Genomic DNA, 25,821 nt, shown 5'->3' on the forward strand with positions numbered 1-25,821 from the left:
TTGACAGTATATTAAAAATGAACTAATAGTATATAGTATGTAGTATATACTCATTAAGTATGTAGTATACAGTATGTTAGTATGGGTATTTGAACACAGTTTATGATCTGTAATCCTAATTCTGTCTATCATTTTCTGTTTCTACTTCAACAAAAATTAAATATTAGCCTGTTACCCCTGTGTAATTAATTAGCTTTTTTCATAATTTTCTGTAAAATACAGCAGAGAAAAGATTGTTGTTCATTCTCTGATATTCAACCGGAAGGCACTTCTTTCGCTGTCATTGAAGTGTCACTGTTTTAAACTTACCAACATGTCCCTATAGAAGAATGCAACATTTCTATCCATCTTTCCAGCAAGAAAACTATCGTTGCGTCTATAATATACTGTACCATGGGGTTTTATACTGTATATTTAAATACTGTATTCTCAACATAGCTCGTTCTAATATTTCAACTACTGTTCATTGCATTTTAGTTACACTGTTTATACACACCACATATCTATTTATATACTGGTTGCTTGACATAGATAGCGCACTCTAATATATTTACTGCTGTACATACTGTATCATTCTTAGTACATCTTGCGTAAATTTATCCGGTGTATATACGAATAGATTGCATTACTGTTATAATGCTTTTTGGGTTGTCAATTGGATTTGTTCCAACATTTCTTGATTTCTTTTACATTTCGATTTTTTTGTGTACTTGTTTGACAATTTTGCTGCATTGTTAGGAGCTAGTAACATAAGCATCTTGCTGCACCTGGTATAACATCTGCTAAACTGTGTACGCAAGCAATAAACTTTTATGTGAACATAAAAATATTGTCTCAATTACATTGTGTAATCTATTGACGGTCCCTAACTACCCCCAGAGATAGGCTATCCAAAGTCAAACCAACTTTGCCTTGGTCGCACACCAGTCGGCTAAAGCTAATTGTCAGAATAATTGGTCTAACTCTTCCTACCTGCAAAAACACACCTGAGACACCGACATCAAACCACACACAGAAACTAACTTACGTTTGAATTCAGTCATGGTAGTGTTAATTAATTCTTCAAATCTAAAACGAGGCCAGCGTTTTCTGTGATATGAATGAGATGAAATAGAAATAAACATAAAAGCTAATTGACCAACTGAGCTTGATTGCATTTAGATGAATATATTTGAGGCATTTAGCAGACGCTCCAATCCAGAGGGACAATAAGCACATTCAATTGAGGAAGGTGAAACAACAACCACATAGTAAAACCTTGATTGGATGTGTGCGCAGAGGTCGACAACAACACAGCTTTTACAGCCAGTGTGAGACTTATTATAGAGCTGCACACAGGGGCCCATTTCTCTCCAGCTCCATCAACTTTCCAGCTAGTAAACATATGGTGGGTGATTCCTCACCACTGTAGATTCTGCTAAACAAGATCCCCCATGTGCACCAATAAGCTCATTCCCCCAAGACCTGAATGTGCGCTGATAAATATATATTCCCCCTGGAGCGGTGGAGTCCAGATGGAACTAAATGAGACCTGCAAGGCAGATAACATGTAACATGTAACATGCAGTTGCACGCACCCACATTCGAGAGCACACACAGATCAGGTAACAAGCCACTGTTCAGTCACTTAAGAGTCAAACCAGCAACAATTTGCAACAACATCCAGAGGAGTCCTGAGGGACATCAGGTAACTTCGCTACTCTCCACAATCCTATATCTACATGTCTACGCTCCTGCTCTTTATGCATCTGCCTTCCTCTTCTCGCTACCTCCTATTTGGATCGATTCTCCCCTCCTCCTTTTAAAACAAATAAATAAATTGCAGTTCCTGAAGCAGAGGTGATGTAAGATCCTCTCCCACACACACACAAACACTAACGAGCAGCTCCATTATATTAGCATTATAGATCAATTCTACCTCCCCCAATTATACTCCCTCTTCTAGCTCCCAGTCTCTCTCTAGGGCCTACTCTACGTATGGAAAACAAACTATCACAGCGCGCTCACACTCACACTCACTCACACTCACTCACAGACACACACACAGACACAGACACAGACACAGACACACAGACACAGACACACACACACACACACACACACACACAAAACACCCACACACATCACCAATAAGCTTTATTGTAGGCCATAACTTAGTGATTTGGATGGCGTCTGACATCAAACCCCACTGGAGGTGTTGACTCAGCTCTATGGGGTACAGGGGGAGGGAGGTGTGTGTGTATTGAAAAGTGTATATAGCACTATGTTACCAGTGGAGCCAGGGAGACATATGTCAGGAAGGCCAGAACACACCGTGCCGACGAACGTCTAAAAGCAGTGGGTGGCTGCAGTGTTCGCAATCACCATGTGTGTGGTGATTTAACATGTAGATTCGTCAAGATTGAACAGAAAATGACCGCTGGTCAGAGAAGATAGGATGGCCACCCAGTGCTTTTTACCGTTCATCAGCACGGTGTGTTTTGGCCTTTACACTTACAGTCAAGTGAAGTAACTATAGTGAAGAAAATAACACCCTCCTTACAATCAAACATTGGGGAGGTTTGATAATGCTGTGGGGTTACTTTGGTGCCTCTGGTACTGGGGGCCTTGAACATAAGCAAGACATGAAACCAACAGATTATCAAGGTGTTTTGGATTGCAATGTTCAACCCATTCCAAAACCCAGTCCAAAAACTGGGTCTCCTTTGAATTTCGTGGGTCTCTCAGCAGGACAACAACCCCAAACACACATAAAAAGCACACAGTGTTGGTCCAAGGGCTATGTAATCAAGTACTAGCTCAGGGGTGCCAATAATTCTACCAATACCATTTGTTTTTATTTTCCAAATTTAAATTGTAAATTCTATAAAAAACAATTGGTTCTGTAATGTTGAAAATCCAATTACAGGTAGCGGGGTGGTTAGAGCATTAGGCCAGTAACCGAAAGGTTGCTGGATCGAATCCCAGAGCAGACAAGGTAAACATCTGTCGTTCTGCCCCTGAACAAGGCAGTTAACCCACTCACCCCGGTAGGCCATCATTGTAAATAAGAATTTGTTCTTAACTGACTTGCCTAGTTAAATAAAGAAAAAAATATAGATATATTTCTACTTATTTTAGAAGAAAAAATGTGCAAGGGTGCCACAATATTACGTCGTAATTGTATCTAAAGCAAAAAAAAGGAGTCTTGTTGTGGAAGTATGCTCATTCAACGACTAGGATAGGATAATAGGATGACATACAGATGCATGCATGCACACACACACACTCACATCTCTGATGAAGTACTCCAGAGCAGCATAGGCGATAGCTGTCCCGTCGTGGGTGCTGGTGCCCCGCCCCAACTCGTCCAGGATGACCAATGACCTCTCGGTTGCCCGGGTGACAATTTCCGAGGCTTCCGTCAGCTCCTCCATGAATGTGCTCCGGCCCTTATAGATGCTGTCAGACGCCCCCATTCTACCAACACACACACACACATTAATTATGATTTCAGACGTTCCCATCCTACAGACCAATAACACACAGGAGAGAAGAATTTTTAAATGAAACGTGTCTACTCATTTTATTTCTACATTTTACAGGCAGAGAGGAGGAACACAGCTTTAGGGTGTTTGTGTGTGTGTGAGTGTGTTCACAAGGCAGTGAAAAGACAGAACAGTTTGTATTTGTACTAATACCTATACTTGTTGGACCTGTGTGACACCAATAGCCTACTGTCCATTAATAACAACACACAATCTCCTTGCACAATCTTGAACCCCCTCCTACAGACTCTGACTCAACTCAACTCACAGCACAAAAACTGAACCGAGAAGAGAGAAAAGAGAGGGATTGAGAGGGGGACACACACAGGTACATTACATGACCAAAAGTACGTGGACACCTGCTCGTCGAACATCTGATTCCAAAATCATGGGCATTGATATGGAGTCAGTCCCCCCTTTGCTGCTATAACAGCCCCCACTCTTCTGGGAAGGAATTCCACTAGATGTTGGAACATTGCTGTAGGGACTTGCTTCCATTCAGCCAAATAAGCATTAGTGAGGTCGGGCACTGATGTTGGGCGATTAGGCCTGGCTCGTATTCGGCTTTCCAATTCATAAATAAAAATAATAATAGGCTATTCAGCTGGCTCAGTGATGCCATGTAGATAACATGCCAGAGCAAACTGTGTGGTCTTATATTTCTAAATAAAACAATGAAACTAATATTTTGGATACTTTCATATTCTGTGGCTGTACGGACTGGCACTCACTCACAAAATAAGGAGCTGTTATCTGCGTTTCACCAGACCATAAGCATCTGTGGACATCATGGCTGTCTTGGAGTTTCCTCTCGTTTAGGGAGTGATTTTCTGCTGATTCGCTGTACGCATTCATTCCTTTATTTATTCTGTTTCACTTCCTCCATTATTTAATTATTTATTCTCTTGATTAGGCCTCCAGAATAGAGGCAGTTTGCCAGTGAAAACTCAGAGTCTAAGCGAAGCCAGATGGGTTGTAGGACCCTCCATGCCGTGCTCTGCCACCCACCCACCCGAAAGCCATTCCATGCCACCTCTGTCCACACTTCCAACAGAACAGACGCCAGTGGAACATTGGAAGACTTGCCCTTTACACAACAACCATGCCCTTCACACAAAACATCCCCGTCAATCCAGCTATGAAACATTCAGGGCTAGGTATGGGTGAATGGACCATGATGAGCCTACTCGTGGACTAAAAACACTTTCAATAGAGAGTACATTGAAGAATGGTTTCCCAGCCACAGATTAAGCCTAGTCTTAAAAGCAGACTCAATGTAGAATCTCAGCTGAAAATGCTTTTTTAGTCCAGGATTAGGCAGAATCTGTGTCACAGAAACAGACCCTTAAAGTCTACATAGATTGAAGGGGTCTGTTACCTCTGGAGTAAGTTTATCCTCACTCTGGGATCAATCATCCCTACTACTAAACTGTCTTTAGAAACAGAGGTCTATCAGTCCCTCCAGCATTTCACAACATTTTTGTATTATATTTGAGGGTTGATGGCTCACCTCTCTAACCGCCAGGCTACTTGTCAACCGGTAATAGTGCGGTGATTTTTCAAATCTGCATAAAATGCGGGAAATTGTTGATTTATTTAATTGATCACAAAATCCTGGAGAGACTAGTCTATCGTGTTTCTGCTGCTAAGGGATTGACTACGTGTGGATCTTCTGATGCTCAAAGTCCATGCAGGCTGCATCTAAAGCACTGCGTCAGAGAGATGCTACAATACAGACTGCAGAATCAAGACATGAAAACCATTTTGACATAATATATGACATGAAAACAGAGAAGAGGAGATAGGAGACATCAGAGAACAAATAGTAATGGCTGGTTTGAATGTACGGTCGAAGTAAGGTCCTTTTCAAACAGCTTTCTACATTTCATTTCCTCTGCGGTTTCCATAACAACAGTGAGGAAAAGAGAAAATATGCTCCATAACCTTCAGATTCAATATGTCCATCAGCACTCAAATACCATCAGCCATGAACGCACAAACAACGAGACACATACACACTCTCCAACCAAGGGAACACTCTGGTGAACTCTGTTGAGGAGGAAACAGATGATGTCATCTCATCTCCCTAACTAAAATAGCATTCTCTCTGTCCTTTTCAACACACACACACACAAAGTGTGAGATAAAGAGAGGGATGAGACTGGCAGAGGAGGATGGGGGAATCTACCTTTTCTCTTTCAGTCATCTCAGAGGAGTGTATATTCATGAGTTTATTATCCAGATAAAGCATAATCTTTCTCCCTCTCTCCAAAATACTTAATTGTAAATGGCCATACAGCATATCTTATTTATAGTCTAGGAGAGAGAGAATGAGAAAGGAATGTAGGAGAGAGAAAGAGAAGAAGAAAAGTGGGAACATGTGAGTGTTGGTACTAGAGGAAACATCAGCTACTTCTACAGGGCAGTACTTCAGAACAGAGGGGGAGAGAAATGGGGAGAAAAAGAGAGCGGGAAGAGAAAAAGCATCAGAGAGACCCTCATACTACAAGCATTGCTGTGCTTTAAAGACTGGCAGAGCTATGATCTACAGCCGTAGTACATAGATAGCCTTTTATACCCTACGAAAAACTGTACTGTTCTTTACGCCCACAACACACACACACACACACACACACACACACACACACACACACACACACACACACACACACACACACACACACACACACACACACTCTCTCTCTGCCTGTAAATTAGCCAAAGTGGCGCTCAGAGGAGCGATCCACATGCCAAAGCAGCAGCTACTCTTCCTGGGGTCCAGCAAAATGAAGGCAGTTTATACAATTTTAAAAACATTACAATACATTCACAGATTTTACAACATACTGTGTGCCCTCAGGCCCCTACTCCACCACTACCACATATCTACAGTACTAAATGTGTATGTAAATGTGCGTATGTTATGGTGTGTGTGTGTGTGTGTGTGTGTGTGTGTGTGTGTGTGTGTGTGTGTGTGTGTGTGTGTGTGTGTGTGTGTGTGTGTGTGTGTGTGTGTGTGTTTGTGTGTGTGTGTGCATGTGTCTGTGCCAATGTTTGTGTTGCTTCACAGTCCCCGCTGATCCATAAGGTATTCTTTTATCTGTTTTTTAAATCAGATTTTACTGCTTGCGTCAGTTACTTGATGTGGAATAGAGTTCCATGTAGTCATGGCTCTATGTAGTACTGTGTGCCTCCCATAGTCTGTTCTGGACTTGGGGACTGTGAAGAGACCTCTTGTGGCATGTCTTGTGGGGTATGCATGGGTGTCCGTGTGCCAGTAGTTTAGCTGTGTGCCAGTAGTTTAGACAGACAGCTCGGTGCATTCAACGTGTCAATACCTATCAAAAATAAAAGTAGTGATGAAGTCAATCTCTCCTCCACTTTCAGCCAGGAGAGATTGACATGCATATTATTAATATTAGCTCTCTGTGTACATTCAAGGGCCAGCCGTGCTGCCCTGTTCTGAGCCAATTGCAATTTTGTGGCACCTGACCACACGACTGAACAGTAGTCCAGGTGCGACAAAACAATGGCCTGTAGGACCTGCCTTGTTGATAGCCTTGTTGATAGTGTTGTTAAGAAGGCAGAGCATTGCTATATTATAGACAGACTTCTCCCCATCTTAGCTACTACTGCATCAATATGTTTTGACCATGACAGTTCACAATCTAGGGTTACTACAAGCAGTTTAATCATCTCAACTTGCATAATTTCCACATTATTTATTACAATATTTAGTTTAAGTTTAGGGTTCAGTGAGTGTTTTGTTCCAAATACAATGCTTTAAGTTTTAGAAATATTTAGAGATAACTTCTTCCTTGCCACCCACGCTGAAACTAACTGCAGCTCTTTGTTGAGTGTTGCAATCATTTCAGTCGCTGTAGTAGCTGACGTGTATAGTGTTGAGTCATCCACATACATAGACACTCTGGCTTTACTCAGTGGCATGTCGTTAATAAAAATTGAAAAAAGCAAGGGGCCTAAACAGCTACCCTGGGGAATTCCTGATTCTAACTGGATTATATTTGAGAGGCGTCCATTAAATAACACCCTCTGTGTTCTGTTAGACAAGTAACTCTTTATCTACATTATAGCAGGGGGTGTAAAGCCATAACACATACTTTTTCCAGCAGCAGACTATGATCGATAATGTCAAAAGCTGCACTGAAGTCTAACAAGACAGCCCCCACAATAATTTTATCGTCAATCATCAGTCATTTGTGTAAGTGCTGTGATTGTTGAGGATCCTTCCCTATAAGCATGCTGAAATTCTGTTCTGTCGGTTTGTTTACTGTGAAACAGCATTGTATCTGGTCAAACCAATTTTTCCCCAGAAGTTTACTAAAGGTTGGTAACAGGCAGATTGGTCGGCTATTTGAGTCAGTAAAGGGGGCTATATTATTCCTTAGCTTCCCTCCAGGCCTGAGGGCACACGCTCTCTAGTAGGCTTAAATTGAAGATGTGGCAAATAGGAGTGGCAATATTGTCTGCTATTATCCTCAGTCATTTTCCATCTAGATTGTCAGACCCCGGTGGCTTGTCATTGTTGATAGGCAACAATAATTTTTTCACCTCTTCCATACTGACTTTACGGAATTCAAAAGTACAATTCTTGTCTTTCATAATTTGGTCCGATATACTTGGATGTGTAGTGTAAGCGTTTGTTGCTGGCATGTCATCCCTAAGTTTGCTTATCTTGCCAATGAAATAGTCATTAAAGGAGTTTGCAATATCAGTGGGCTTTGTGATGAGTGAGCCATCATTCATAAATGAAGGAGCCGATTTGGCTTTTTTCCCCAAAATTTAATTTAAGGTGCCCCAAAGCTTTTTACTATCATTCTTTACATAATTTATCTTTGATTCATAGTGTGGTTTATTTTTATTTAGTTTAGTCACATGATTTCTTAATTTGCAGTACGTTTGCCAATCAGCTGGGCTGCCAGACTTAGTTGCCATAGCTTTTGCCTCATCCCTCTCAACCATACAATTTTTCAATGTCTCATCAATCCAAGGGGATATAACAGTTTTTACAGTCATTTTCTTAACTTCTCTAGGATAGGGGGCAGCAAATTCACTATTGGATAAATAGCGTGCCCAGTTTCAACTTCCTTCTACTCATCCCCAGAATATAAGATATGCATATTATTAGTAGATTTGGATAGAAAACACTCTGAAGTTTATAAAACTGTTTGAATCATGTCTGTAAGTATAACAGAACTTATGTAGCAGGCAAAACCCCGAGGACTAACCATAATTTCTTTTTTTTTTAAGTCACTGTCTGTTCAATGAGTTTTCATTGGAATACTGGATTTCTAATCACCCTGTTTTCAGTTCCTACCGCTTCCACTGGATGTCACCACTCTTTGGAAATAGGTTGAGGTTATTCCTTTGTGCAATGAAGAAGTCAGGCCACCTGGAAACAGTGTAATGTCATGTGTACTGTTTGAGAGTTGCGCAAGACTAGAAAAGTAGCGTTAGTTTGTTGATCTCCTGTATTGAAAACAGATAGACCAGTCTTCAATTTGATCGATTATTAACGTTTACAAATACCTTTAGTTGTATTACAAAAGTAGTTTGAAATGTTTTGGCAAAGTTTAGAGGTAATTTTTTATATATTTTGTAGTGACTTTGCGCAAATTGGAAGATGTTTTTTTCTGGATCAACCGCGCCAAATAAATGGACAATTTGGATATACATGTCACACCCTGGCCTTAGTTATCTGTGTTGTCATTATTATTTTAGTTAGGTCAGGGTGTGACATGGTGAAGTATGTGTGTTGGTTTGTCTAGGGGTTTGTAGGTTTAATGGGGATATGTCTGGTCTAGGTGTTTGTATGTCGATGGCTGCCTAGATTGGTTCTCAATTAGAGACAGCTGTGGTTTATTGTCTCTAATTGGGAGCCATATTTAAGGCAGCCATGGGCATCATGTGTTTGTGGGTAATTGTCTATGTTGAACGTTTGTTGCTTGTCCATGCACTTACGTCATTTAGCTTCACGGTCTTTTGTTGTTTGGTTTGTTTTGTGTATAGTGCTCGTTTTCGTGTTTTTCCTATCTTCTAATAAAAGAAGATGTATTTTGCACACGCTGCGCCTTGGTCCACTCTTTCACCTCAAGACGATCGTGACAGAATTACCCACCAACCATGGATCAAGCAGCGTGAGAGGAACCAGGACTCGTGGACTTGGGAGGAAATATTGGACGGAAAGGGACCCTGGGCTCAACCAGGAGATTATCGCCGCCCCAAAGCTGAGCTGGAGGCAGCGAAAGCAGAGAGGCGGCGATATGAGGAGGCAGCACGGAAACAAGGCTGGAAGCCCGTAAGTCAAACCCCAAAATTTCTTGGGGGGGGGGGCTCTCGGGTAGTTTAGTTGGGTCAGTCGGGAGACGTGAGCCAACTCCTCCTGCTTACCGTAGGGAGCCGGTGAGGGCGGATTTGGAGGTGAGCGAAGCAGAGACAGTAAAGGAGTTAATGGAGAAATTGGAGGAGAGAGTTATGAGGGATGTACTGGTTTGGTGCATGAGGCACAGCATCCGTCCGAATGAACGTGTTGGTGAGTTAATGTCACCGGGAACAGCTCTCCATACTCGTCCTGAGGAGCGTGCTAGCCGTCTGGTGAAGACAGTGCCTACACCACGCACCAAGCCTCCTGTGTGTCCCCAGAGTCCTGTGTGTCCTGTTGCTGCTCCCCGCACTAGCCCTGAGATGCGTGTCCTCAGCCCGGTACCACCAGTTCCGGCACCACGCACTAGGCCTAATGTGCGTCCCCAGGGTCCAGCAAGCCCTGTTCCCTCTCCCCGCACTAGCCCTGAGATGCGTGTCCTCAGCCCGATACCTCCAGTTCCGGCACCACGCACCAGGCCTACAGTGCGTCTCAGCCGGCCAGAGTCTGCCGTCTGCCCAACGGTGCCTGAACTGGCCGTCTGCCCAACGGTGCCTGAACTGCCCGTCTGCCCAACGGCGCCTGAACTGCCCGTCTGCCCAACGGCGCCTGAACTGCCCGTCTGCCCAACGGCGCTTGAACTGCCCGTCTGCCCAACGGCGCCTGAACTGCCCGTCTGCCCAACGCCGTCTGAACTGTCCGTCTGCCAAGCAGAACTGCCCGTCTGTACTGAGTATTCAAAGCCGCCCGTCTGTACTGAGCCTGCAAAGCCGCCCGTCTGCCATGAGCCTGCAAAGCCGCCCGTCTGCCATGAGCCTTCAGAGCCGTCCGCCAGACAGGAGCCGCTAGAGCCTTCCGCCAGACAGGATCAGCCAGAGCCTTCCGCCAGACAGGATCAGCCAGAGCCTTCCGCCAGACAGGATCAGCCAGAACCTTCCGCCAGCCATGAGCAGCCAGAGCCTTCCGCCAGCCATGAGCAGCCAGAGCCTTCCGCCAGCCATGAGCAGCCAGATCCGTCAGCCAGCCATGAGCAGCCAGATCCGTCAGCCAGCCATGAGCAGCCAGATCCGTCAGCCAGCCATGAGCAGCCAGATCCGTCAGCCAGCCATGAGCCGTCCAGCCAGGATCCGCCAGAGCCGTCCAGCCAGGATCCGCCAGAGCTGTCCAGCCAGGATCCGCCAGAGCCGTCCAGCCAGGATCCGCCAGCCAGCCAGGATCCGCCAGAGCCAGCCAGCCAGGATCCGCCATTTAGTCCGGTGCTGCCCCTTAGCCTGGTGCTGCCCCTTAGCCTGGTGCTGCCCCTTATCCTGGTGCTGCCCCTTATCCTGGTGCTGCCCCTTATCCTGGTGCGTCCCCTTATCCTGGTGCTGCCCCTTATCCTGGTGCTGCCCCTTAGTCCGGTGCTGCCCCTTAGTCCGGTGCTGCCCCTTAGTCCGGTGCTGCCCCTTAGTCCGGTGCTGCCCCTTAGTCCGGTGCTGCCACTTAGTCCGGTGCTGCCCCTTAATCCGGTGGGGTTAAGTTGGAGGGTGGTCATTTGGAGGAGGCTACGAAAGCGGGTAGTGACTATGGTGGGGTGGGGAGCACATGGAGGGCTGTGCGGCCCCCCAAAGAAATGCCACCCCACACCATGACTGACCCACCGCCAAACCGGTCATGCTGGAGGATATTGCAGGCAGCAGAACGTTCTCCACGGCATCTCCAGACTCTGTCACGTCTGTCACATGTGCTCAGTGTGAACCTGCTTTCATCTGTGAAGAGCACAGGGCGCCAGTGGCGAATTTGCCAATCTTGGTGTTCTCTGGCAAATGCCAAACGTCCTGCATGGTGTTGGGCTGTAAGCACAACCCCCACCTGTGGACGTCGGGCCCTCATACCACCCTCATGGAGCCTGTTTCTGACCGTTTGAGCAGACACATGCACATTTGTGGCCTGCTGGAGGTCATTTTGCAGTGCTCCTCCTGCTACTCCTTGCACAAAGGCGGAGGTAGCGATCCTGCTGCTGGGTTGTTGCCCTCCTACGGCCTCCTCCACGTCTCCTGATGTACTGGCCTGTCTCCTGGTAGCGCCTCCATGCTCTGGACACTACGCTGACAGACACAGCAAACCTTCTTGCCACAGCTCGCATTGATGTGCCATCCTGGATGAGCTGCACTACCTGAGCCACTTGTGTGGGTTGTAGACTCCGTCTCATGCTACCACTAGAGTGAAAGCACCGCCAGCATTCAAAAGTGACCAACACATCAGCCAGGAAGCATAGGAACTGAGAAGTGGTCTGTGGTCACCACCTGCAGAACCACTCCTTTATTGGGGGTGTCTTGCTAATTGCCTATAATTTCCACCTGTTGTCTATTCCATTTGCACAACAGCATGTGAAATTTATTGTCAATCAGTGTTGCTTCCTAAGTGGACAGTTTGATTTCACAGAAGTGTGATCGACTTGGAGTTACATTATGTTGTTTAAGTGTTCCCTTTATTTTTTTGAGCAGTGTATATGGACGGAATTAATCGAACAAAAGGACCATTTGTGATGTTTATGGGACATATTGGAGTGCCAACAAAAGAATCTCGTCAAAGGTAAGGCATGATTTATATTTTATTTCTGCGTTTTGTGTCGTGCCTGCAGTGTTGAAATATGCTACACTCTCTTTGTTTACTGTTGCGCTATCATCAGATAATAGCATCTTATGCTTTCGCCGAAAAGCCTTGGTAATGAAATCATCAACATGTATTGATCATATCTTTACTAATACTGCAGAAATTGGTTTGAAAGCAGTATCCAAATCCATCGGATGTAGTGATCACAATATAATAGCCATATCTAGGAAAACCAAAGTTCTAAAGGCTGGGCCTAATATATTGTATAAGAGGTCATACAATAAGTTTTGTAGTGATTCCTATGTTGTTGATGTGAATAATATTTGTTGGTCCATGGTGTGTAATGGCGAGCAACACTTGACACTTTTATTTCTTATCCCAGTTACTAATAAGCATCCACCTATTAAGAAAATGATTGTAAAAACTTAAATCCATCCTGCCTTGACCTGTCATTTGCCTGCCCCTATTTAAAGAATAAACTTTTGTTTCTTCAACACTGCACCTGGGTCATACCTTAAAATTTGATAGTACGAACTGGCTATGACTGACACAGCAGACTTGGACCATCTCCGCAACGACATCTCCTCCCAAGGAGCCACCATTGGTAGGCACGAGGAGTTGCTTTGCGGTCTGATGGAAGGGTTCCAGGCCGTGGCTTAACGTCACGACCTAGCATTGGACACATTGCGGGAGCAATTCCGTGGGTTGTCTACTAGGCAGCCATATCACGACGATAACCTCCAAGCCCCTCAGTAACCCAGCTGGTAGCAGCACCGTCACCCCGGTTTCCCGGGAACCCTGCTTACCTACCCCAGAGCGCTTCAATGGAGAGTCGGGCACCGAACAGGGGTTTCTCGCTCAGTGTTCCCTTGTCATGGAGCTGCAGCCGTCCTCCTTCCCCTCGGACCACTCTATGATAGCCTACCTCATCACGCTGATGTCCGGGAGGGCCCTCGCCTAGGCTGTGTCTAGAATTAAAACCATGTCTCACAGTCCTTTGTCTCATGTTTACAGTTTACAGTTTTCATACCTATCATACCCCCTTGCTCCTGTCTTGTCTATATTTCCTGTTTTCTAGTTTTCCCGGTGTTGAACTTTCTTCCTGCCCTGACCCTGCCTGCCATCCTGTACCTTTGCCCCACTATTCTGGATTACCGACTTCTGCCATCCCTAACCCTGAGCCTGCCTGCCATCCTGTACCTTTGCCCCACTATTCTGGATTACCAACATCTGCCTGATCTGACCCTGAGCCCACCTGCTGTTCCAGTGCCTTACACCTTCTCTGGATTATTGACTCCTGCCTGCCTTGACCTGTAGTTTGCCTGCCCCTGTTTAAAGAATAAACTTCTGTTTCTTCAACACTGTCTGCACCTGGGTCATACCTTAAAACGTGATAGTTTTGTTAGACTTCAGTGCAGCTTTTGACATTATCAATCATAGAAAGCCAGTGTGTCTATGTATGCGGATGACTGAACACTATACACATCAGCTACCACAGCGATTGAAATGACAGCAACACTTAACAAAGAGCTGCAGTTAGTTTCAGAATGGGTGGCAAGGAATACGTTAGTCCTAAATATTTCACAAACTAAAAGCATTGTATTTGGGAGAAATCATTCACTAAACCCTAAACCTCAACTAAATCTTGTAATGAATAATGTGGAAATTGGTCAAAACATATTTTCATAGTTAAAACATATTGATACAATAGTAGCTAGGATGGGGAGAAGTCTGTCTATAATAAAGCGCTGCTAAGCATTCTTAACGGCACTATTAACAAGGCAGGTGCTACAGGCCATAGTTTTGTTGCACCTGAAAATTGCAATTGGTTCAGAACAGGGCAGCACGGCTGGCCCTTGAATGTACACAGAGAGCTAATATTAATAATAAGCATGTCAATCTCTCCTGGCTCAAAGTGGAGGAGAGATTGACTTCATCACTACTTGTATTTGTGACATGTTGAATGCACCAAGCTGTCTGTTTGAACTACTGGCACACAGCTCGGACACCCATGCATACCCCACAAGACATGCCACAAGAGGTCTCTTCACAGTCCCCAAGTCCAGAACAGACTATGGGAGGCACACAGTACTACATAGAGCCATGACTACATGAAACTCTATTCCACATCAAGTAACTGACGCAAGCAGTAAAATTAGATTTATAAAACAGATAAAAAATACACCTTACGGAACAGCAGGAACTGTAAAGCAACACAAACATAGACACGCATACAAAGAAACGATAACATGGATTTTTTAACATGGATTTTGTGTTATAGATATGTGGTAGTAGAGTAGAGGCCTGAGGAACCACACGTAATATGTTGTGAAATATTTTATGAATGTATTGTAATGTTTTTAAAATGTATAACAGCCTTCATTTTGCTGGACCCCAGGAAGAGTAGCTGCTGCCTTGGCAGCAGCTAATGGAGATCCATAATAAATACAAATATATACACATATGACTGGCTTTGCGAATGGAGGAACTGATAGATAAAGTGTGAGATAAAGAGAGGTATGAGACTGGCAGAGGTGGATGTAGGAATCAACCTTTTCGCTTTCAGTCATCTCTCACACATACACACGCGTAGGAATCGACACACGCCCAGCCACACCTACAAGCACACCCAGATACACACACGCCCAAATATACACCCACACCTACAAACACACCCACCCACACCTACAAACACACACACACACACACACCTACAAACACACACACACACACACCCTGTCGTTTACCGTCATTGCCCTCTCTTTGTGTTAACACGCTTAAACATGCGAAACACACAAACATCTGCAGGTGATTAGGGGTTTTCCCTATACCATAGCGTTCACACTGTTAAAATCGGGTAACACACACATTACCTGTGGTAGACACCAACACACACTCGGCTTGCAGAGGAACACAAAAGGATTACGGGAGATTGTGACTGTCACAATAACAATAACATCACATCTTTACGACCACACACACGCCTGTACGCCATGCACAAAAACACAAAAAACTGTGGGCAGTCATCGGGGCTATATACACGGCTAAGTGTGTCGATGTTGTGCACTCAAATTACATGCAAACAGAGACACCACATAAAGCCTAATTTATACTCTACGCATAACAAAAATATGTAGATGTGTGCACCCCGCAATTTATAACTTGATGCAAGTACGCAAGATTGTCATTTTGCGTGGATTGTTCATTAGTACTGTATGAATTAGGGAAAGTCTTCTTCTAACGCTGATGTGTGTTTGTTTGGCTGCCAGGCACTCAAGTTAACTTCTTATGGCTGCAGGGGCAGTATTGAGTAGCTTGGATGAAAGGTGCACAGAGGTGCCCATAGTAAACTGCCTGCTCCTCAGTCCCGGTTGCTAATATATGCATATTATTATTCGTATTGGATAGAAAACATTCTGAAGTTTCTAAAACTGTTTGAATTATGTCTGTGAGTATAACATAACTCATATGGCAGGCAAAAACCTGAGAAGTTCCACTTCCTGTTTGAATTGTTTCTGAGTTGGAAGATTTTCAACCAAGCTCTCATTGAAATTACAGCGAAATATTGATGAGTTTTCACTTCCTACGGCTTCCACTAGATGTCAACAGTCAATAGAACTTTGTCTGATGACTCTAATGTGAAGGGGGGCCGAAGGAGACAGGAATGAGTAATCACTGCCACGAGCTGCCCATGCTTTCACATGCGCCTTCACATGAGGAGGACCTCCGTTCCACGGCTCTTCTGAAGTCAATCTAATTCTCCGGTTGGAACGTTATTCAAGATGTATGTTAACAACATTCTAAAGATTGATTCAATTCAGTACATCGTTTGACATGTTTCTACTGACTGTTACGGAACTTTTGGACATTTCGTCACGTTATAGTGGATGCGCTTTGTGACTTTGGAATTGTTTACTGCTAACGCGCTAACCAAAGTAGCTAACTGGACATAAATAACGGACATTATCGAACAAATCAAGCATTTATTGTGGACCTGGGATTCCTAGGACTGCATTCTGATGAAGTTCCTCAAAGGTAAGGAAACATTTATCATGTATTTTCTGGTTTCTGTTTACCCCAACATGGCGGCTAATTTGGCTATTGTTCTGAGCTCCGTCTCCGATTATTGCATGATTTGCTTTTTCCGTAAAGTTTTTTTGATATCTGACACAGCGGTTGCATTAAGGAGAGGTATATCTATAATTCCATTTGTATAACTTGTATTATCATCTACATTTATGATGAGTATTTCTGTTGAAACGATGTGGCTATGCAAAATCACTTGATGTTTTTGGAACTAGTGAATGTAACGCGCCAATGTAAACTCAGATCTTTTGTTGTAAATATGAACTTTATCAAACAAAGCATGCATGTATTGTGTAACATGAAGTCCTATGAGTGTCATCTGATGAAGATAATCAAAGGTTAGTGATAAATTAATTAATTTTATGTCTATTTCTGGTTTTTGTGAAAGCTATCTTTCGCTGGAAAAATGGCTGTGCTTATAAATTCGCTTGTAGTGCTTTCGCTGAAAAGCATATTTGAAATCGGACACTTTGGTGGGATTAACAACAAGATTGTTCACAACAAGATTGTTCACTGGCTGCTGTCATATCGATCCCGGTAGCGGGATGCAGCCATAAGAAGTTAACAATATCAAAACAAAAGTAATCATTTATGTGGCCAATACTATCCGTAGAGGTGTGTTATTGTGCAATTTGTATATATATATCCAACACGATTTTAATATGTACCTTTCCGGTAGGGGCAGTGTTGGCCATGCAGTACTCAATATTGTCGTAAGTCTAATTTCACGAGAGAAAGACAAAGAGAAAAAGAAAGAAAAACAGAGAGCGATGGAGAAAAATAAAGTCTGCTGTATTTGTATTTATTATGGATCCCAATGCTGTGCCTCTAATGTTGTCATGGCCACTATTCTTTCTGCTTTTGCCCAACAACAGAGAAAAAAGGAGAAACAATCTTATACCTCCTTTAGTCTCTCTCTGCTCACATGGTAGCATAAGTGGTGAAAAGAAACGCGCTCGCTTGTGTATGTGTGTGTGCGCGCACGTGTTTGAGAGGGAGAATAGTCTCTGGTCTCTCTCATATTACCTGGCAACCATTGAGGAGCTAAAAATGCCACCAGAACCACTCACAGTTGATTGCAGAACTAAGTTGCTAATGAGTTGATAATGGGCAACAACAGTCTGACAATGTGTCAATCAGTAATCACATTTACTGATGTGTGTGTGTGTGTGTGTGTGTGTGTGTGTGTGTGTGTGTGTGTGTGTGTGTGTGTGTGTGTGTGTGTGTGTGTGTGTGTGTGTGTGTGTGTGTGTGTGTGTGTGTGTGTGTGTGTGTGTGTGTGTGCGTGCGTGCGTGCGTGCGTGCGTGCGTGCGTGCGTGCGTGCGTGCGTGTGTGTACCTGGTGTATATGCCATCCAGGATGCCCAGTCTTGCCTCTGTAGCTGGTACATATGATCCCACCTGGGCCATGATGCTGACTAGCGCCACCTGGCGGATGTAGGAGCTCTTACCCCCCATGTTAGGGCCTGTTATTATCAGAGTCCTCCTCCCGTCACCCTGAACAAACAGAGAGGGGGGGACAAAGTGTAAATAGCTAAGTGGTGTTATTTTTTTTATTTATTGACACCCCTAAGCTAAAAGCCACCACCTCCGACACATAGCAGCTGAGAAAACAACTCTAATATTTAATTTTCATTTTCTTTCTCTTTAAAATCATGTGACAATCACTTCTTCTTACAAAACTGAATAGATTCAAAATGCTTGTGAATCGTGATATGTGGTTAAATGCACTTAACTAAATTACTTTTTTTTTTTTTTACCTTTATTTAACCAGGTAGGCAAATTGAGAACACGTTCTCATTTACAATTGCGACCTGGCCAAGATAAAGCAAAGCAGTTCGACACATACAACAACACATAGTTACACATGGAGTAAAACAAACATACAGTCAATAATACAGTGAAAAATAAGTCTATATACAATGTGAGCAAGTGAGGTGAGATAAGGGAGGTGAAGGCAAACAAAATATATATATAAATAAATACAAATATAAAAAAGGCCATGGTGGCGAAGTAAATACAATATAGTATTTATAAAAAACACTGGAATGGTTGGTTTGCAGTGGAAGAAAGTGCAAAGTAGAGATAGAAATAATGGGGTGCAAAGGAGCAAAATAAATAAATAAATACAGTAGGTAAAGAGGTAGTTGTTTGGGCTGAATTATAGATGGGCTATAACCATAGGTGCAGTAATCTATGAGCTGCTCTGACAGCTGGTGCTTAAAGCTAGTGAGGGAGATAAGTGTTTCCAGTTTCAGAGATTTTTGTAGTTCGTTCCAGTCATTGGCAGCAGAGAACTGCAAGGAGAGGCGGCCAAAGGAAGAATTGGTTTTGGGGGTGACCAGACAGATATACCTGCTGGAACGCGTGCTACAGGTAGGTGCTGCTATGGTGACCAGCGAGCTGAGATAAGGGGGGACTTTACCTAGCAGGGTTTTGTAAATGACCTGGAGCCAGTGGGTTTGGCGACGAGTATGAAGCGAGGGCCAGCCAACGAGAGTGTACAGGTCGCAGTGGTTGGTAGTATATGGGGCTTTGGTGACAAAACGGATGGCACTGTGATAGACTGCATCCAATTTATTGAGTAGGGTTTTGGAGGCTATTTTGTAAATGACATCACCGAAGTCGAGGATTGGTAGGATGGTCAGTTTTACAAGGGTATGTTTGGCAGCATGAGTGAAGGATGCTTTGTTGCGGAATAGGAAGCCAATTCTAGATTTAACTTTGGATTGGAGATGTTTGATGTGAGTCTGGAAGGAGAGTTTACAGTCTAACCAGTCTAACCAGACACCTAGGTATTTGTAGTTGTCCACACATTATAAGTCAGAGCCGTCCAGAGTAGTGATGTTGGACAGGCGGGCAGGTGCAGGCAGCGATCGGTTGAAGAGCATGCATTTAGTTTTACTTGTATTTAAGAGCAATTGGAGGCCACGGAAGGAGAGTTGTATGGCATTGAAGCTCGCCTGGAGGGTTGTTAACACAGTGTCAAAAGAAGGACCAGAAGTATACAGAATAGTGTCGTCTGCGTAGAGGTGGATCAGAGACTCACCAGCAGCAAGAGCGACATCATTGATGTATACAGAGAAGAGAGTCGGTCCAAGAATTGAACCCTGTGGCACCCCCATAGAGACTGCCAGAGGTCCGGACAACAGACCCTCCGATTTGACACACTGAACTCGATCAGAGAAGTAGTTGGTGAACCAGGCGAGGCAATCATTAGAGAAACCAAGGCTGTCGAGTCTGCCGATGAGGATGTGGTGATTGACAGAGTCAAAAGCCTTGGCCAGGTCAATGAATACGGCTGCACAGTATTGTTTCCTATCGATGGCGGTTAAGATATCGTTTAGGACCTTGAGCGTGGCTGAGGTGCACCCATGACCAGCTCTGAAACCAGATTGCATAGCGGAGAAGGTATGGTGGGTTTCGAAATGGTCGGTAATCTGTTTGTTGACTTGGCTTTCGAAGACCTTAGAAAGGCAGGGTAGGATAGATATAGGTCTGTAGCTGTTTGGGTCAAGAGTGTCCCCCCCTTTGAAGAGGGGGATAACCGCAGCTGCTTTCCAATCTTTGGGAATCTCAGACGACACGAAAGAGAGGTTGAACAGGCTAGTAATAGGGGTGGCAACTATTTCAGCAGATAGTTTTAGAAAGAAAGGGTCCAGATTATCTAGCCCGGCTGATTTGTAAGGGTCCAGATTTTGCAGCTCTTTCAGAACATCAGCTGACTGTATTTGGGAGAAAGAGAAATGGGGAAGGCGTGGGTGAGTAGCAGAGGGGAGGGCAGTGCTGTTGACCGGGGTAGGGGTAGCCAGGTGGAAAGCATGGCCAGCCGTAGAAAAATGCTTATTGAAATTCTCAATTATAGTGGATTTGTCGGTGGTGACAGTGTTTCCTATCTTCAGTGCAGTTGGAAGCTGGGAGGAGGTGTTCTTATTCTCCATGGACTTTACAGTGTCCCAGAACTTTTTTGAGTTTGTGTTGCAGGAAGAAAATTTCTGCTTGAAAAAGCTAGCCTTGGCTTTTCTAACTGCCTGTGTATATTGGTTTCTAGCTTCCCTGAAAAGTTGCATATCACGGGGGCTGTTCGATGCTAATGCAGAACGCCATAGGATGTTTTTCTGTTGGTTAAGGGCAGTCAGGTCAGGAGAGAACCAAGGGCTATATCTGTTCCTGGTTCTAAATTTCTTGAATGGGGCATGCTTATTCAAGATGGTGAGGAAGGCATTTAAAAAAAATATCCAGGCATCCTCTTACATACAGTCTATGGAAGGGCAATTTAAATCATTAAATCATTTTGAATAATATCAATATTTTGGGAGGATATCTGGACAGTTTAAATAAATGTTTAAAAAAATATATTTTATTTTCCCTCAATTTTTTTGTTTTAAATGGAGACTTGCTCACACGACTTACGAGAGAGCCGGTGCGCTGCGCTTTGACAATCTGTGTGGCACGGAGAGAGAGAGAGCGAACGTAGCCAAACTGACTCACGCTAGTTAGTCAAACTTGTTGCTACCATAGGTTATCTATCATACCATCTTGTTTGAGAAGATATATAAAGCAAACTGGGCATTTGAACAACAGCATAAATACAGCTACAGTGAGCTCCAAATGTATTGGGACGGTGACATTTTTTGTTTTGGCTCTGTACTTCAGCACTTTGGATTTGAAATTATGCACTTTAACCTCATAGTCATTGTATAATTTCAAATACAATGTGCTGGAGTACAGAGCTAAAACAACCAACAATGTGTCACTGTCCCAATACTTTTGGAGCTCACTGTATTTCACGTTTGCATGTCAAAAACAGAATGACCACTGCTGCATATGTTGCCACAGTTTTATTTTTTGTACTATTACCCCTTTTTCGCCCCAATTTCGTGATATCCAATTGGTAGTTACAGTCTTGTCCCCTCGCTGCAATTCCCATACGGACTTGGGAGAGGCGAAGGTCGAGAGCCATGTATCCCTCGAAACACAACCCTGCCATGCAGCACTGCTTCTTGACACACTGCTCTCTTAACCCGGATGTGAGCCGCACCAATGTGTCGGTGGAAACACCGTACAACTGGCGACAGTCTGCTTGCAGACGCCCGGCCCGCCACAAGGAGTCGCTGTAGCGCAGTGGGACAAGGACATCCCGACCGGCCAAACCCTCCCCTAACCCAGATGAAGCTGGGCGCCGCCTCATGGGTCTCCCGGTCACGGGAGCAGTGTGACACAGCCTAGGATCGAACCCTGGTCTGTAGTGATGCCTCGAGCACTGTGATGCAGTGCCGTAGACCGCTGCGCCACTCGGCAGGCCACATGCTGCCACTGTTTTGACAGATTCGATTATACTATTTAGAACGAGCAGCCAGCTCACATCACGAATGAACACAAGAGGGAGAACGCAACAAGTAAAAACATATTATATAACTAGGGCTAGCTAGCTAACAAAATGCCAAAGTGCGCAAAGCTGTCATCAAGGTGGCTACTTTGAAGAATCTCAAATATCAAATATATATCAATACACAGTGCATTCGGAAAGTATTCAGACCCCTGGACTTTTTTCAAATTTTGTTACGTTACAGACTTATTCTAAAATGTATTAGTTGTTTTTCCTCAAAAAGATAGGGGTCAAAATGATTGACACCCCTGTTTTCAATACTTCAACTTGCAAGGATAATGCCACTGAGCCTTTTTCTAAAATGTTTTATGAGATTGGGGAACACATTGGGAGGGATCCTAGACCTTTCCTCCATACAGAATCCTTCCAGATCCTTGATATCCTTCGTCTGCACTTATGGCGGTGACCCGTTCCTGTAGGTTCATGCTCTACAACATTCGCAGAGTACGACCCTGCCTCACACAGGAAGCGGCGCAGGTCCTAATCCAGGCACTTGTCATCTCCCGTCTGGATTACTGCAACTCGCTGTTGGCTGGGCTCCCTGCCTGTGCCATTAAACCCCTACAACTCATCCAGAACGCCGCAGCCCGTCTGGTGTTCAACCTTCCCAAGTTCTCTCACGTCACCCCGCTCCGCCGCTCTCTCCACTGGCTTCCAGTTGAAGCTTGCATCCGCTACAAGACCATGGTGCTTGCCTACGGAGCTGTGAGGGGAACGGCACCTCCGTACCTTCAGGCTCTGATCAGGCCCTACACCCAAACAAGGGCACTGCGTTCATCCACCTCTGGCCTGCTCGCCTCCCTACCTCTGAGGAAGTACAGTTCCCGCTCAGCCCAGTCAAAACTGTTCGCTGCTCTGGCACCCCAATGGTGGAACAAACTCCCTCACGACGCCAGGTCAGCGGAGTCAATCACCACCTTCCGGAGACACCTGAAACCCCACCTCTTTAAGGAATACCTAGGATAGGATAAAGTAATCCCCCCCCCCCTTAAAAGAGTTAGATGCACTATTGTAAAGTGGTTGTTCCACTGGATATCATAAGGTGAATGCACCAATTTGTAAGTCGCTGGATAAGAGCGTCTGCTAAATGACTTAAATGTAAATGTAATGTAAATGGACAGCCCTCTTCAATTCAAACCACATGTCTTTAAAAGGGTTCAAGTCCGGAGACAGATAGCCATTGCAAAATGTTGATCTTGTGGTTAATTAACCATTTCTTTGTGGATGTGTACCTGTGCTTGGGGTTATTGTCTTGCTGGAAGAGCCACTTGTGGCTTGTATTAGTATAAAATAATATAATTTCCCAAATATAGCTGAGTATTTGTGATTTATATTACTGTATACAGTCTTTTTTGCCCATCTTTATCAAAGGTACCCATATTTTTTGACCTGACTGTATATCAATTGATATTCTGACTTGTAAGCAGATTAATCAGGCAAAATTGTTTCTGCCTGGAAAGATTTAAGACCTTAGTAGCATAGTGGTTTAATCCTCAGTTCCACCCTATTGCAGAATCAAATGTCAATACATATTCAATCTTAATGTATAACGAATCGCAATATGTATCGAATAGGGTATGTATCGTGAAACGTATCGTATCGTGAGGTCCCTGTCCTACTATCTTACTATCCACCCTCTCATTGAATGTTATGACTTATGGACATGATATGAACATGATAATATTATGAACATGAATAAACAGTCCATAGAGAGTAATGACCATATGAGCACGAAGAAATAGATGCATTTCTTTTATCGCTCTATCTAGAGGGAGAGAATGAAAGAGAATAAGAGGGAAACTGAAATCCGTTTAACCTAATTTTTAACAGCATGTCACTTGTACAACTTGAGATGACAAAACTCAAAATCACCTTTATTCTACACACTGAAATGGACACAAGGCCCTCCCTCGCCCTCCCTTTGGCAAATCAGACCATAACTACAGTGGGGAGAACAAGTATTTGATACACTGCCGATTTTGCAGGTTTTCCTACTTACAAAGCATGTAGAGGTCTGTAATTTTTATCATAGGTACACTTCAACTTTGAGAGACGAAATCTAAAACAAAAATCCAGAAAATCACATTGTATGATTTTTAAGTAATTAATTTGCATTTTATTACATGACATAAGTATTTGATCACCTACCAACCAGTAAGAATTCCGGCTCTCACAGACCTGTTAGTTTTTCTTTAAGAAGCCCTCCTGTTCTCCACTCATTACCTGTATTAACTGCACCTGTTTGAACTCGTTACCTGTATAAAAGACACCTGTCCACACACTCAATCAAACAGACTCCAACCTCTCCACAATGGCCAAGACCAGAGAGCTGTGTAAGGACATCAGGGATAAAATTGTAGACCTGCACAAGGCTGGGATGGGCTACAGGACAATAGGCAAGCAGCTTGGTGAGAAGGCAACAACTGTTGGCGCAATTATTAGAAAATGGAAGAAGTTCAAGATGACGGTCAATCACCCTCGGTCTGGAGCTCCATGCAAGATCTCACCTCGTGGGGCATCAATGATCATGAGGAAGGTGAGGGATCAGCCCAGAACTACACAGCAGGACCTGGTCAATGACCTGAAGAGAGCTGGGACCACAGTCTCAAAGAAAACCATTAGTAACACACTACGCCATCATGGATTAAAATCCTGCAGCGCATGCAAGGTCCCCCTGCTCAAGCCAGCGCATGTCCAGGCCCGTCTGAAGTTTGCCAATGACCATCTGGATGATCCAGAGGAGGAATAGGAGAAGGTCGTGTGGTCTGATGAGACAAAAATAGAGCTTTTTGGTCTAAACTCCACTCGCCGTGTTTGGAGGAAGAAGGATGATGAGTACAACCCCAAGAACCCATCCCAACCGTGAAGCATGGAGGTGGAAACATCATTCTTTGGGGATGCTTTTCTGCAAAGGGGTCAGGACGAATGCACCGTATTGAGGGGAGGATGGATGGGGCCATGTATCGCAAGATCTTGGCCAACAACCTCCTTCCCTCAGTAAGAGCATTGAAGATGGGTCGTGGCTGGGTCTTCCAGCATGACAACGAAACGAAACACACAGCCAGGGCAACTAAGGAGTGGCTCCGTAAGAAGCATCTCAAGGTCCTGGAGTGGTCTAGCCAGTCTCCAGACCTGAACCCAATAGAAAATCTTTGGAGGGAGCTGAAAGTCCGTATTGCCCAGCGACAGCCCCGAAACCTGAAGGATCTGGGGAAGGTCTGTATGGAGGAGTGGGCCAAAATCCCTGCTGCAGTGTGTGCAAACATGGTCAAGAACTACAGGAAACGTATGAGCTCTGTAATTGCAAACAAAGGTTTCTGTACCAAATATTAAGTTCTGCTTTTCTGATGTATCAAATACTTATGTCATGCAATAAAATGCAAATTAATTATTTAAAAATCACACAATGTGATTTTCTGGATTTTTGTTTTAGATTCCGTCTCTCACAGTTGAAGTGTACCTATGATAAAAATTACAGACCTCTACATGCTTTGTAAGTAGGAAAACCTGCAAAATCGGCAGTGTATCAAATACTTGTTCTCCCCACTGTATATACTCCTGCTTACGAGCAAAAACTCAAACTGGAAGTACCAGTGACGCGCTCAATATGGAAGTGGTCCGATGGAGCAGATGCTAAGCTATAGGACTGTTTCGCTGACACAGACCGGAATATGTTCTGGAATTCACCCACATTATTCAACGGCTTCATTAATAAGTGCATTGATTACGTCCTCCCCACAGTGACTGTACATACTGTACATACACCAACCAGAAGCAATAGATTACAGGTAACATCCGCCAAGATAACCTGCCTAAATGAATATCGCTGCGTAGCACTCACA

At 44.1% G+C, this 25,821-nt stretch overlaps 1 protein-coding gene across 1 annotated transcript in view; it reads right to left on the minus strand.

Annotated features, from left to right (window-relative positions):
* Nucleotides 1–25,821, minus strand: part of msh3 (mutS homolog 3 (E. coli)) — a 119,090-nt gene that overhangs the window by 16,005 nt on the left and 77,264 nt on the right. Inside the window, exons 20-21 of the mRNA XM_071402374.1 lie at nt 17,930–18,087; nt 3,273–3,459 (exon numbers count right to left, since the gene is read on the minus strand). Of these exons, the coding sequence (XP_071258475.1) occupies nt 3,273–3,459; nt 17,930–18,087 (345 nt within the window). The remainder of the gene's footprint in view (nt 1–3,272; nt 3,460–17,929; nt 18,088–25,821) is intronic.

Source organism: Salvelinus alpinus, chromosome 5 (assembly GCF_045679555.1).
Source record: "Salvelinus alpinus chromosome 5, SLU_Salpinus.1, whole genome shotgun sequence".
NCBI classification, from domain to species: domain Eukaryota; kingdom Metazoa; phylum Chordata; class Actinopteri; order Salmoniformes; family Salmonidae; genus Salvelinus; species Salvelinus alpinus.